Here is an 11,447-nt window from a genome sequence, read left to right on the forward strand (position 1 = left end):
TTTGTGGGACTTGTAACGAAAAGTACCATAATTATCGAGTCGATATGTTAACATGTTCTCACTAAACACAGCTGTTTGAAAAAAATACACAAGTGATTCATACAAGGTCGAAAAAATTATTGAAATAAAAAAGCGAGCAAGATTTACCGAAAGGACTACCAAAGATTATTTAACATTAAAAATACAAGCTTCAAACTGGGTAACGACATGTCTACGTCTTCAATGGAAAGTAAGTAAAAACTATGACGCCATTTGTCAGTCGCACTCAATTACGATAACACACCCACCGTTCCCCATAGGGCACCTTTTTAATTTGAAGTTTGCCGTAAAAGAGTTGGAGCGCAATTCCAAAAAATGTGAAAAGGAGGAAAAACAAGAAAAGGCCAAAGCCAAGAAGGCCATACAAAAGGGTAACATGGATGTTGCTCGCATACACGCTGAGAATGCCATTAGGCAAAAGAATCAGGCCGTCAATTATCTGCGTATGAGTGCTCGCGTGGATGCAGTATCTAGTCGGGTACAATCAGCATTAACAACACGTAAAGTGACTGGCTCAATGGCCGGTGTAGTTAAGGCCATGGATGCTGCCATGAAAGGTATGAATCTAGAAAAAATCTCATCGTTGATGGAGAAATTCGAATCGCAGTTCGAAGACTTGGATGTACAAAGCTCAGTGATGGAGGGCACGATGTCTGACACGGTGACCACATCTGTGCCACAAGGAGATGTGGATAACCTCTTGCAGCAGGTGGCTGACGAGGCTGGTCTCGAACTGAATATGGAACTGCCCAGCGGCGTGCAATCAACTACCATTGGTGCCTCCACTCAAGTGTCGCAGGAGCAGGATGAGCTGACACAACGCCTGGCCCGTCTGCGTCAGGCCGAATAAACATACAAAATTCTCTTAATCTTGCTGTTTTATATTTCTATAAGAATAATAAAATATGTGTATAAAACTACCCATTTTGTCAATTTTTTGATTTTCAGGAATCAAATGAGCCATAATTTTCGCATCGATTATCAATCCAGCCTAAGTTAAATGATTATTGATGTGTGGATGTAGTTGGGCCGAGCTCTGTTTGCTGCTGGTGTTGTTTTTTCACGCGCTCTTTCCTGGACTTGCGGAATGTCTTATGTTCTATTTCAGCTGATAGGTCTGTTGCATTTGGTATGCTCTTAGGTTTCGGTCCACGACGTTTCTGCTCGGGCTTACCCCTTGCCTGAGGCGTCACCATTGGTACTGAGCGCCAATTGTCACCATGTTTGTCAAGCCGTTTTTTTAACAGCTCTACATCATATGTGCGTCGGCTTAGTATCTTCTTTATGCAATTTACTCTGCAATTAATGGTCTAACCTTTCAGCGATGAAGCAAATTGCGGGCTCATTACTCACCTCATAACGCTGCGCTCATTTTCCGATTGTATTTGCTGGCATCTGCTATATATTTTCTCCACGAGCAATTTGTAAATCTCATTTTTGTTGTTAATAAGCGTCATTCCATTTAAGTTAGTGCTGCACGAAGCATCGATCTTACAGATTCCCAAAAAATATCGATGTCATTCCCAAAAAAATATCGATGTGGCTACTGCAGTTTCTAAATGACTAATTCGGGTCATAATGTAGTGCTGCAGTTTTGGCCTTTTATCGGACGGATCTGTCGTTTTTTTGAGTTATCCAAATATATATGAAAAAACGATTTTTTTTTTTCGATATAGGAGCAATCCCAGTAAGGCATTTTACACGTTTGGCAATAGCCGTATATATACAACATAACCAGATTCTTTCTTATCTGGCATCAAGAGTAATATAAGAAGGACTAAAAAAAAAATTTAATTCCTTTCCAGCACACAGCTGAGAAAATACAATTCTGAGTCGATTTTACTTTTCCATGCAATGCTAATAGGCTAATCACACAGAGCAACATCTTACGGAACGAATGGAATTTTTCAAAAATGTGAAACGCTTTTCACATAGGTTAACATCATCAGTATCAGTTGTAGCTGTTAATTGATCAATTTTTATTGCAAAAAATGTAACTAAATACAAAGGTTAAAGAAGGAATTAGATGTTTTAGGTATTATTTTTAATGGTCTGCACTGTTTTGCAAGATATGTTTGTCGATTAATATAGAACGGATATGTTGGCAACTGTGCGCAGGGAGCCACGAACAATTGTCACAGCCAGACGAGTTTTGGAAAGCGCATGGGGTCATTGGGGCATTCTCAATTAAAATAAATAATACTTAACTCTAGTCGAGTAAAGTCAACTATGAGATACATTAAGCCTAGCTATTAAATGTATTATTATATTATTATATTTTGCACACTGAAAAAGCACCCTATTTTTTTTACAAGCCCGAACTAAAATCACTGGCTTGCGACTACCTCGTACATATACATACATAAGAATGTACACGCAATCGGAGATATTGGGGCGCTGCAGAATATGGACACGCTCAATTCGATTATCATGCAATGAAGGTGACTACCATGGGATCCTACACCCTGGTACTCAAACGGGACAACCGACAATTTCATTCATTGGGTAACGGCAACAACAACAACTCCAGGACGCCAGCAGCAGCAACAGTCGAGCATTTTTTAAAATTAGGCACGTTCGACTAATCGCGCCTATACAGCCGCAAAAACGAACACGATAACCAAAAATAGCCACATCGATGTTACCGATAATGCCCAACGAGCGTAGTGTCCGGAGCGTACCACAACGTCGACGTGTTGGGACAAACGGGAATAATCCGAATAAATCCTCTTGGTTTATTCGCTGAAATCCTAATTATATTGTAAGTATTGAATTTAAACGGAAGAAAATAAGAGTAATAAAATATTTTAAGCAAATACAAAATTTTAATTTAATTTAATTTAATTTAACATTTTTTCCAAATGAATCATTTTTACTTAAGTTCGAACTTTAACTGAAATTGTGAATTCATTTTTGAACAATTGCGAAACCCTTAACCCAATTGGCCTAAAATAGTCAGATTTCAAAAACAATTTTTGTTAGATTATTCCTCTGGGTATACAAAAAAATAAATAAACCCGAAGATTCAAGAGGAAGGTCTTTCTGAATTTTTACCAAATATGAGACTGCGAATCGCTAGTCTAACTCATCGAAAAGTGCACAATCAAATAATGTCCCTTACATGAGTCTGAAAGATATTATAGAGTCTCTAATAATAAAAAGCTTTTGGGAGACTAAATAATATGTCAACCATTAATACTTAATAGTAAGCATTTTACCTGAACAAGTTGTTAGCGAAGTAGGCTTCGAATTTGATTCGACAATGTTCGGTGCTTCATTTTTTAGATTAAACAATTCCCCACTACCCTATTCGAATTGTAGAACGGGGAACAGCCCTACACTTAATTTTTTAATTGATACAGAATTACATCCAACACAAGCCTAATATATAATAATATATTGAATGTAACTTCTGTTGGTGGACAAATCAAGAAATCCCATTATACCTGCTGCAGTAGTCCAAGGCTTAGTTAACATTATCCAAAATCGACTTGTATCGATATTCGCGAAATGAGCGATTTTCAGTGATATATGAGAAAATACGATATATACGCGAAATTATATTTCAAATGAAATATACGCGGGCTTACACAGATGGTCAGGACGGACGGCGCGAAGGAATTTGCTAAGCGTATACTTTCCAGGTGCTTCCTTCAACGTGTGGAGTAGGTATACCTTTGCACATCTCCAATATAAATATAATATAAACCAAAATAACAAATATAATGAAAGGGTTTAGGGTATAATGAAGCATCTTATAGAAAGATGCTTTATGTTGCTCTATGCCAAAAGCATTATTCTATGTATATTCCATATAATATTATCCTTATGCGTGTAATGTTAAAGGAGACATCGATTTCCCTCATAAAGTGTAGTTATTTTTTTTTATTAGCATCAAGAGCTGAGTCTATTAGGAGATAATTCCAGTTAGGGCTTATTTATTATTCTTCATCGACGTATGGAAAAATGTTATATTTTTGTGTTTTTATACTTTAAACATATAATTCTGAATTCATCAGTTTTGATTATGTTCCGTAATGTTTTTCTGTTCCGAAAATTCAGCGTCACTTCTGCATCAGTAGGGGATGTTCCTAAATATATTATGTTGCTGCACATTTACTACACATATCAGTTGAACCCATCCCTTCTATAAAACAGTGTAGATCATTAAAATATATAAAATATTCAATTCCTGCTTTGAATTAGTTTTTTTTTGCGTAACAATTTATTAATCAAAAAACAGCTGAAACTGATATTGATTTCTATTTTGCCTATGTGAACAGCGTTTAACATGTTTGAAAAACTCCCATTCGTCCCGCAAGATGTGGCTCTGTGTGATTAGCATATAACAGTATATTGGTTTTGTACAATTTACATTATGCCCATAAGCATATGAATGCCGAGTATGCTTATGCTTGTATATATTATTGTGTCTACGCGCATTCACATTTACTGTGATTGTATGTGTGTATGTATGTATTTCTCATTTTGATGGTGGTGATCAAGAAAACAATTTCGATTTCCGAAATATTCGCAGAGTTGTATATTTACACGTGTGAACAGATGTTTGTTTCATTGCATTGGTAGCAATTGACTTTGAATTGCCTTGACCTGCCTCAACATATGCAGGACTCTTATGTTGTTAAATAATTTCTTACATTTATTCAAGCTATTGTATCGACTTAGTAATTTCGACAATCAACACAAATATTGCAGTTTTTTAAGCAAAACTTTAGATATTGACATTAAAGAATGTTTTAAATTAAAAAATCTAAATTTACCAATTCTACCAACTCTAAAACTAGTGTCAGTTGGATTTCGTCGCTTTTGAAAATCGCGCTTTAGTGCCGAACATGAAAACCTAACACAAAGTGTTGTGAACCAGCTTAATTCGCTGCTTTAATCATTAACAATATTTTTTGCAATTGGGGATAAATTTTAAAAGTTTATTATAGATAAGTCTTTTTAAAAATAAAAAATCCTGGTCTAAAGAACTTGTGGGATGGTTTGGATGGGGCTGAGCTGAGGCCAAAAGGCGGGTCGCGGGTTACGGATAGCGAACGTCCTCCCCCGGGAAAATTAGCAGTGAATAAAAAGCAGCGGGTCCGATAACGTTAATCGTCTGACAAGGCGCCTGTATTGTCGCCTTTTAAAAGCATAGCCTCACACAACCCCTGTCTCCCCGCACTACTTACCTACCCCCTCCTATCCTATCGGACTAAGGTGTTACTTGAATTAAAAACTAGCTCAGTCTCTAACGGCGGGCTCAGGCAAATCACTGCCTTTTCTAATTAGCCTTACCCAGATAACGCGGATCTCTGCCCGGGCGGACAAATAGCAAGCTCAAAAACACAAAACTCAAAACGCACAACTCCTTAAAAAGGCACCTGGTTGACCCGGTGGGCTGGACGACCTGAACCTCTGCGGTTCCAGAGTCAAGTGGTAGCTGCTGTAACTCCAGCAAGGGCTTACTCCCAACGAATTCCTGAAAAAGGCCAAAGAGCCTACAGGCAAGGAGATCTTCGTGATGGATTTTCCCACCACATCAAAGGCCAGAGCAGTTACCCAGCGCAGACCGCCGACTTGTCGGAGGACCTCGCAGAGGACGAGGAGTTGGCAGAGGTGACGCCCGTTCACGGAGACGAGGGCATCCCTATGTCCTCCAAGGAGCTGGAGGAGGAACTGCAAGAGATGGCATAAGAAGCTGGCGTCAGCGGTGACGGGGGCAACTCCAACTCACCGTGTCAGCTGGAACCCCTCCTTTAGTAGGTGACTAAGGTCATCGATACAGGGTTGGCTCAGCTAAACATCCACTGCGATAATGTGGCCTCAGCGGTCTTAGCAAGAATGTTTACCAAGCAACACTTTTGGGCTAGCCCTGGTACAGTACCCATGTGTAAACAGTGGCATCAAAGGTCTGGATATGGCTGATTCAAAGGTAATCTGGGTTTGGAGATCCAGTACCCACAGCATGCATTATGGTGGGGAAAAGTATTAACTTTACTATCCTTTCAGAATTCCTCACTAGACACTGCGTTCCCGTAGTGGCGCGCGGTCTTTATAGTTGTAAGCAGGAAAGGTGGTCATCGGATGCCAACGCGCACCACTCGATATGGGCAGCAGCGACATCAATTTGAGTGAGTGCCTCACAGATTTTATATTTAAATATAATCTAGCATTCGGTAATGTCGGTTCAACACCGAAATTTGTAACTAGAATCAGGGAGGAGGTGCTAAAGCCTCACCTTCGAGACTGGCATGTTTCCCCAGAAGAATCTATGTCTATGTCGCCAAGCAAAGACAGACGAAATATGGGAACCGTGAAAGTCTGACCTCCTATGATAAGGAGATATAACGGAAGAAATTACAGAAATTTCTGCGAAAGTATAGTGAGCACAAGTGAAGGCGCCAGGCTCCTTGGAGCATTGATAAAGCGAACGCCTGCTGCAAACTTAGTACTGAAATGTAAGGATAAGTCCTTTACGAGCAGTAGAAATTTTAACTCCTTTTCGAAACGCACGTTCCAGGTAGTGTACCCCTGTAGGAAGACGCTATCGAAGTGAGAGTAAATATAGACCGTCGACTGACGACTGAACATGCGCCAAGTCGGCAGTCACAGCGGAGAGGCTAAATTGAGCAATTGGTATATTCCAGGTCTATAAATCTCCCGGAATGGAAAGAATATCGCCAGTTTTCCTACAAATGGTCAGGACACAGGAAACACTATTAAGCCCGTGGACATAGCGGAACCGAGCTCATGGAGGAGAGCTAGGGTGGTCTTCATCCCCAAAGCAAGGAAGAAAGACATCTTCAATCCAAAGCACCATCAGGTTAACAACGCTTTTACTGAAAACGTTGGACAAGCTGGTGGACTATAAAATTAGAAGCACTTTGCTAAAGCAAAGTCCGCTGCATCGAACGCAGAGTAGGCAGGTCCACGTATATTGCACTTTATCAACTGCGACTTTGAGTGTGGTAGTTGATAACAAAGAAGTAGCAATATGCGCCTTCTTAGATATAGAAGGCGCCTTCTGATAACACATCACATTATGCGATTAAGGCCATCCTCTCGAGGATGGGCCTGGACCCAACTACCAGCAGGCAGGTGGACACTCGCATTGCTGCGGTCCAAGTAAGCCACGGCATCAACACATGATAGCACTGTAACAGTCCTAACCGCTAACGGCAGTCCTCAATGGGGTGTATTGTTCATGCTACTCTGGAGCCTGTTAGTAGATGAAGTACTTAACAAACTTGCAAACAGGGTATTCAATATCAGGGTTATGTCGATAACATCGTTATCATAGCCCAAGGCAAATTTTAAGAATCGTTCTGTGACATAGTCCAGTCAAGGCTGAAGATATCGAGTGACTGCTGTAAGGAGCTTGGTTTCAACCTACACTCTACGAAAACAGTCATCGTCCCCTTCACTAGACTACACAATTTACAGAGCATGAGGCAAATATGGCTTCCAGGAACCCTACCAGAAACAAGTAGGGACGTAAAATACCTGGGAGTCACATTTGACAGTAAATTAAACTTTGGCACCCACTTTGGTACAGAATACGATATTAAAAAGCCGCAGAGCGCTTTATACATGTCCTAGCATAGACGGAAAGTCATGAAACGTCACCAAAGATGATGAGATGGCTACACCTAATGGTAGTAAGACCCATGCTGACCTATGGGATGATCGCATGGGGTGGCAGGGCGCGGCTGATCACCGTGAATCGACAATTGCAAAAGTTGCAAAGAATGGCATATCCAACAATGGCCCTGGACGCATTAATGGAGCTCTCGTTACTCCACCATACCATAAGGCTCCAGCAGAACGTTACGTTTTTTTGGATGTCAGCAGAAGGTGTTGGGAGCAATCACTTCCTAATTCATAAAGATGTCCAACTTCTTTCGGATGAACTTCCCCTTCTGACGCAACTTAGGGATGAAATTTTAGACGAATTCGAGCGAAATTTCACCGCTCATATGATTAGCAAAAAGGAATGGACAGCTCTAGATGAAGCATTAATCGCTATAATGGGGGCAAAAATAACATCAAAAGTAGTCCATGAGGTTCGTTCCAAGCTAGACCGGGCTCACAATAGGCTTACCCTAAGATGGGTCCCACGCCACATGAACATAGAGGGGAACGAAGCGACTGATAAGCAAGCGAGAATGGGTGCAGCGTGGCCCCTAACAGGACCAGAGCCGTATTGTGGCATAGGAAGACACACAACACGACTGGAACTTAGAAAGGAAGAGAGACAGAGGAGACAACAGAGCTGGTCAGAGGCATTAGGACTCCGACAAGCCAAATGTCTCCTGGGTGGCTATAATCTTAAACGATTTAAGCAAGTTATAACCATGGGAAAGAAAAGCCTTAGGATACTTACCGCTCTACTGACAGGATATTGTAGACTAAGAAGTCACCTAACTAAGTTAGGTATCTAAAGCAGCGAACTGTGCAGGTTTTGTGAAGTCGAGGAAGAATCCTCGATACACATTCTGGCAGAGTGTGTAGAAAAAGATGCAGAATTCTATTGATGCATGTTATAGTTTTCAGACATATAGAAGCCCTCAACCCAACAAAGATTCTCGCATTCGTACGGGAGATGGGGTTGATGGAAGAGCTATAGTCTCAGAAGGGGCACATAAACTTGTAGGATATTTATACTGCAAGTCAGTGTTCAATTCGGAAAAAATTAACTCATTTTGGGCTTCGAAAGCTAAATACACTAATGAGCGTATACTATTTGTACTGTATATAATTTACATATCTCTTTATCGATATACTATAAAAAAATTAATTTGCTTACGTGTGGAACTTGCCGTGGCAAACTTCATAACAAGATGTCCTCATACTACAAATAGTATGTGTGGCCAGAAACACAACATTTATAGAATTCGGGTTGGTGATTGATCATGCTGTTCGTTTTCGTTTGCCGCCACCAAACAAGCGACTGAGTATATATATTCCACATTTAAGAGAAACAAAAGATTTAAAATAAAATAAAAAAAACTTAGTTTTAGCTTTTGTGATCATAAATATACATACATTTTTTTTAAACTCTGAATAATTTAAAATTGGATGCTAGCAATATAATATGTTGGACTCTGGCAACACTTTCCGGATCAAACAGAAAGCATAGACCAGCATAGCTCTAATTATTTTGTGCCGCCGACTAGTTTAACTCTTTGTTCAACTGACTAATTTGACTGGGGTTTCCCACCTGTGTTTTTGGCTAAACTGAATACTAAGAAAAATATAAAATTAAAATATGGACGAGTGAAATTTCGAGTCAAAATGCCAATTGGCGATTCCCATGTGAGAATTGTCGTAAAGCTTCATATATTAATATTTACATCTGTTAATATATTGCCTACATACGAAGCAACAGGAATATGTTTCTAGATAAAAACTTAATGCAAATCAATAAATATACCCCGAAGAGGCGTCTGCATTTTGATACGGCACCTTAGAAATTGCACGACTAGAAGAAGCTATTGTGTATTGAAGTAATCAATTATATATTCTCGAATTACTATGTGCACAGTTTCCATGGGCCAAAAGTTTTAACGGTCATCAAGGAAATCGTTGGAAATGTTAACTTTATCTGCTTCAGATGTGTTTAAGAAAAATAAAGTGAATTCAGCCGTTAAGTGTATTTCAGAAGATATGTGTAAGGTAATTTAAGTTGATCTATTGAAACACGCCAAAAAAGTTTGACACAATAGTTTATCGCTCGTGCTCTCCGAAATTTCACAAAATTAAACATAAAGCAAGATCAACACATCTTTAGGTAGAACTCAACAAATGAATTTTAAGACAATCCTGCAAAATTTAATAATGGCATCCAAATCTTGGAATTTCCATAAGAAATCAACATATGTATCTCTGAAAATTATCTTAAATCCTTAATATTGATTTTCAAAAATTCAAATAAAACACAAAGCAGTGCAATAAAATTCCGTTTAATTGCTCACTCACGTTCTCAAAATCAAATAATGAACAGCATTGCAGCATTCTAACTCTTGTTGGTTGGTCCTGCTCCAACTTTTGGCTGGAAAAGTTCTGCAGCGAGTTCCCTATGCACATACATGCTTACTTGATTTGACTTGTGAAAAAATATTGCGACTCATTGAAGCAGTAACGTTTCAAAATGGTTATGATATATACACATGCTTATTTTATGCTTGCATTGTGTTGCATGCTTGTTGTATTTATTATAAGTAATTGTTGTTCCGTATCGATCGGCAAGTCATTTTGCAGCTTGTTATCCCAATAACCATTTTAAGTTTGCAGAACTAATCAATTTAATGAGATATAATACTTTTTGTATTATAGAAATGTTACTTTGCAATATATCATTTATATCTTCTTTATAGTGCTTCATTGTACTGGGTCTGACAGCAGGCGGCGGTCTCAACTTTGCAGATGATTACTTATTGCGTGGGATGAGGAATTATAGTTATGGCGACGTTAAAGCTGTAACCAAATTTGTTGAATCAAACTCATTCACGTCCTGGGAACAACCAAGCCTGATGATTGACTATGTGAAAGTTTACACTACTCATGCAAATGAAGAATAAATTATTTTATGTATGTGCATAGGTATAAAGGTGTAAATGACAGCATATTAAAAAGTTTTTCCATTATTCTTTTTTGATCCATTATTACGTGAGCTCTGTGTAGATTTTTTTTTGCGCTTATCAGAAGACCAGTCCACGTCGTCTTCGTCGTCAGTACCACCAGTATTACCACCTGATTGCAAATAAGTTGATGTTGAGCTTGTGCTGGCACTAGAGCCTTCCTTGGTTGCCAATCGTCGACTAGCGATGCGAGATGAGATGCGGCCCATACCCATGCATTTCTCCAAGTGTGGTGCAAATCTGGCTGCAGCCACTAATCTATCACAATTTGGGCAGGTGCAGTCCATCTGCTTTTTGGCGGTCGATATGCCAAAAATGTCCAAATTTGGCATCTCACAAATGTGAAACGCAGACTCTAGATTCTCCTCGCCGACTCCATCAAGCGCTGCCAGATTGCCGGTCTTACGCAAATGATGTGTTTCTATAAAAATGCCGGCCACAACATCATCTAGTAGTGCCTGGTACAAATAGTTGGAGGCCTCGTCCAATTCTTTTGGTTCCTTGATTAGTTCTCGGAAATTGATCGCAATGGTGGAGGCTGCTGTGTGATTTAATGCCGTTGTGAACGTTTGAGATGTAGTCGCACCCAATGGATGCAACTGATTTGTATTGGAATTGGCCATGTTTCCTTTAGTATATAATTTATAAATTTTTATTTTTGCAAAATATGCACAGTTGACGTGCACTATCGATGTAAAGCCATCGATATAAAATCATCGATATAAAACCATCTATACAAAATCATTTATACATTTTTACCGC

At 39.3% G+C, this 11,447-nt stretch overlaps 3 protein-coding genes across 3 annotated transcripts; 1 reads left to right on the forward strand and 2 right to left on the reverse strand.

The window, feature by feature from the left end:
* The first annotated feature begins 2 nt into the window (after nt 1–2).
* LOC6558060 (charged multivesicular body protein 1b) lies at nt 3–959 on the forward strand. Its single transcript, XM_001985637.2, has 2 exons — nt 3–229; nt 300–959. The coding sequence occupies exons 1-2, from the start codon at nt 208–210 to the stop codon at nt 887–889; spliced, it is 612 nt and encodes a 203-aa protein (XP_001985673.1). The 5' UTR covers nt 3–207; the 3' UTR covers nt 890–959.
* Nucleotides 934–1,511, reverse strand: LOC6558575. The gene is made up of 2 exons (XM_001985638.2): nt 1,393–1,511; nt 934–1,335 (listed from the first exon to the last, which is right to left on the reverse strand). Exons 1-2 carry the CDS (start codon nt 1,494–1,496, stop codon nt 1,044–1,046), a joined length of 396 nt encoding a protein of 131 aa, XP_001985674.1. The 5' UTR covers nt 1,497–1,511; the 3' UTR covers nt 934–1,043.
* Nucleotides 1,512–9,991: 8,480 nt separating this feature from the next.
* On the reverse strand, nt 9,992–11,380 carry LOC6558876 (SAGA-associated factor 11 homolog 1). Its single transcript, XM_001985640.2, has one exon. The coding sequence runs from the start codon at nt 11,306–11,308 to the stop codon at nt 10,673–10,675; it is 636 nt and encodes a 211-aa protein (XP_001985676.1). The 5' UTR covers nt 11,309–11,380; the 3' UTR covers nt 9,992–10,672.
* Between the last annotated feature and the right edge of the window lie 67 nt (nt 11,381–11,447).

This window comes from Drosophila grimshawi, unplaced genomic scaffold (genome assembly GCF_018153295.1).
Source record: "Drosophila grimshawi isolate 15287-2541.00 unplaced genomic scaffold, ASM1815329v1 contig_78, whole genome shotgun sequence".
In the NCBI taxonomy this organism is placed as follows: Eukaryota; Metazoa; Arthropoda; class Insecta; order Diptera; family Drosophilidae; genus Drosophila; species Drosophila grimshawi.

Excerpts from the sequence above, each read along its gene's own strand:
- LOC6558060 (XM_001985637.2), top strand. The coding sequence starts at position 208 with ATGTCTACGTCTTCAATGGAAA. Across the intron at positions 230-299 it reads GTCTACGTCTTCAATGGAAA|GGCACCTTTTTAATTTGAAG; the intron begins GTAAGTAAAAAC and ends CGTTCCCCATAG.
- LOC6558575 (XM_001985638.2), bottom strand. The coding sequence starts at position 1,496 with ATGACGCTTATTAACAACAAAAATGAGATTTACAAATTGCTCGTGGAG. Across the intron at positions 1,336-1,392 it reads AATGAGCGCAGCGTTATGAG|AGTAAATTGCATAAAGAAGA; the intron begins GTGAGTAATGAG and ends CATTAATTGCAG.
- LOC6558876 (XM_001985640.2), bottom strand. The coding sequence starts at position 11,308 with ATGGCCAATTCCAATACAAATCAGTTGCATCCATTGGGTGCGACTACA.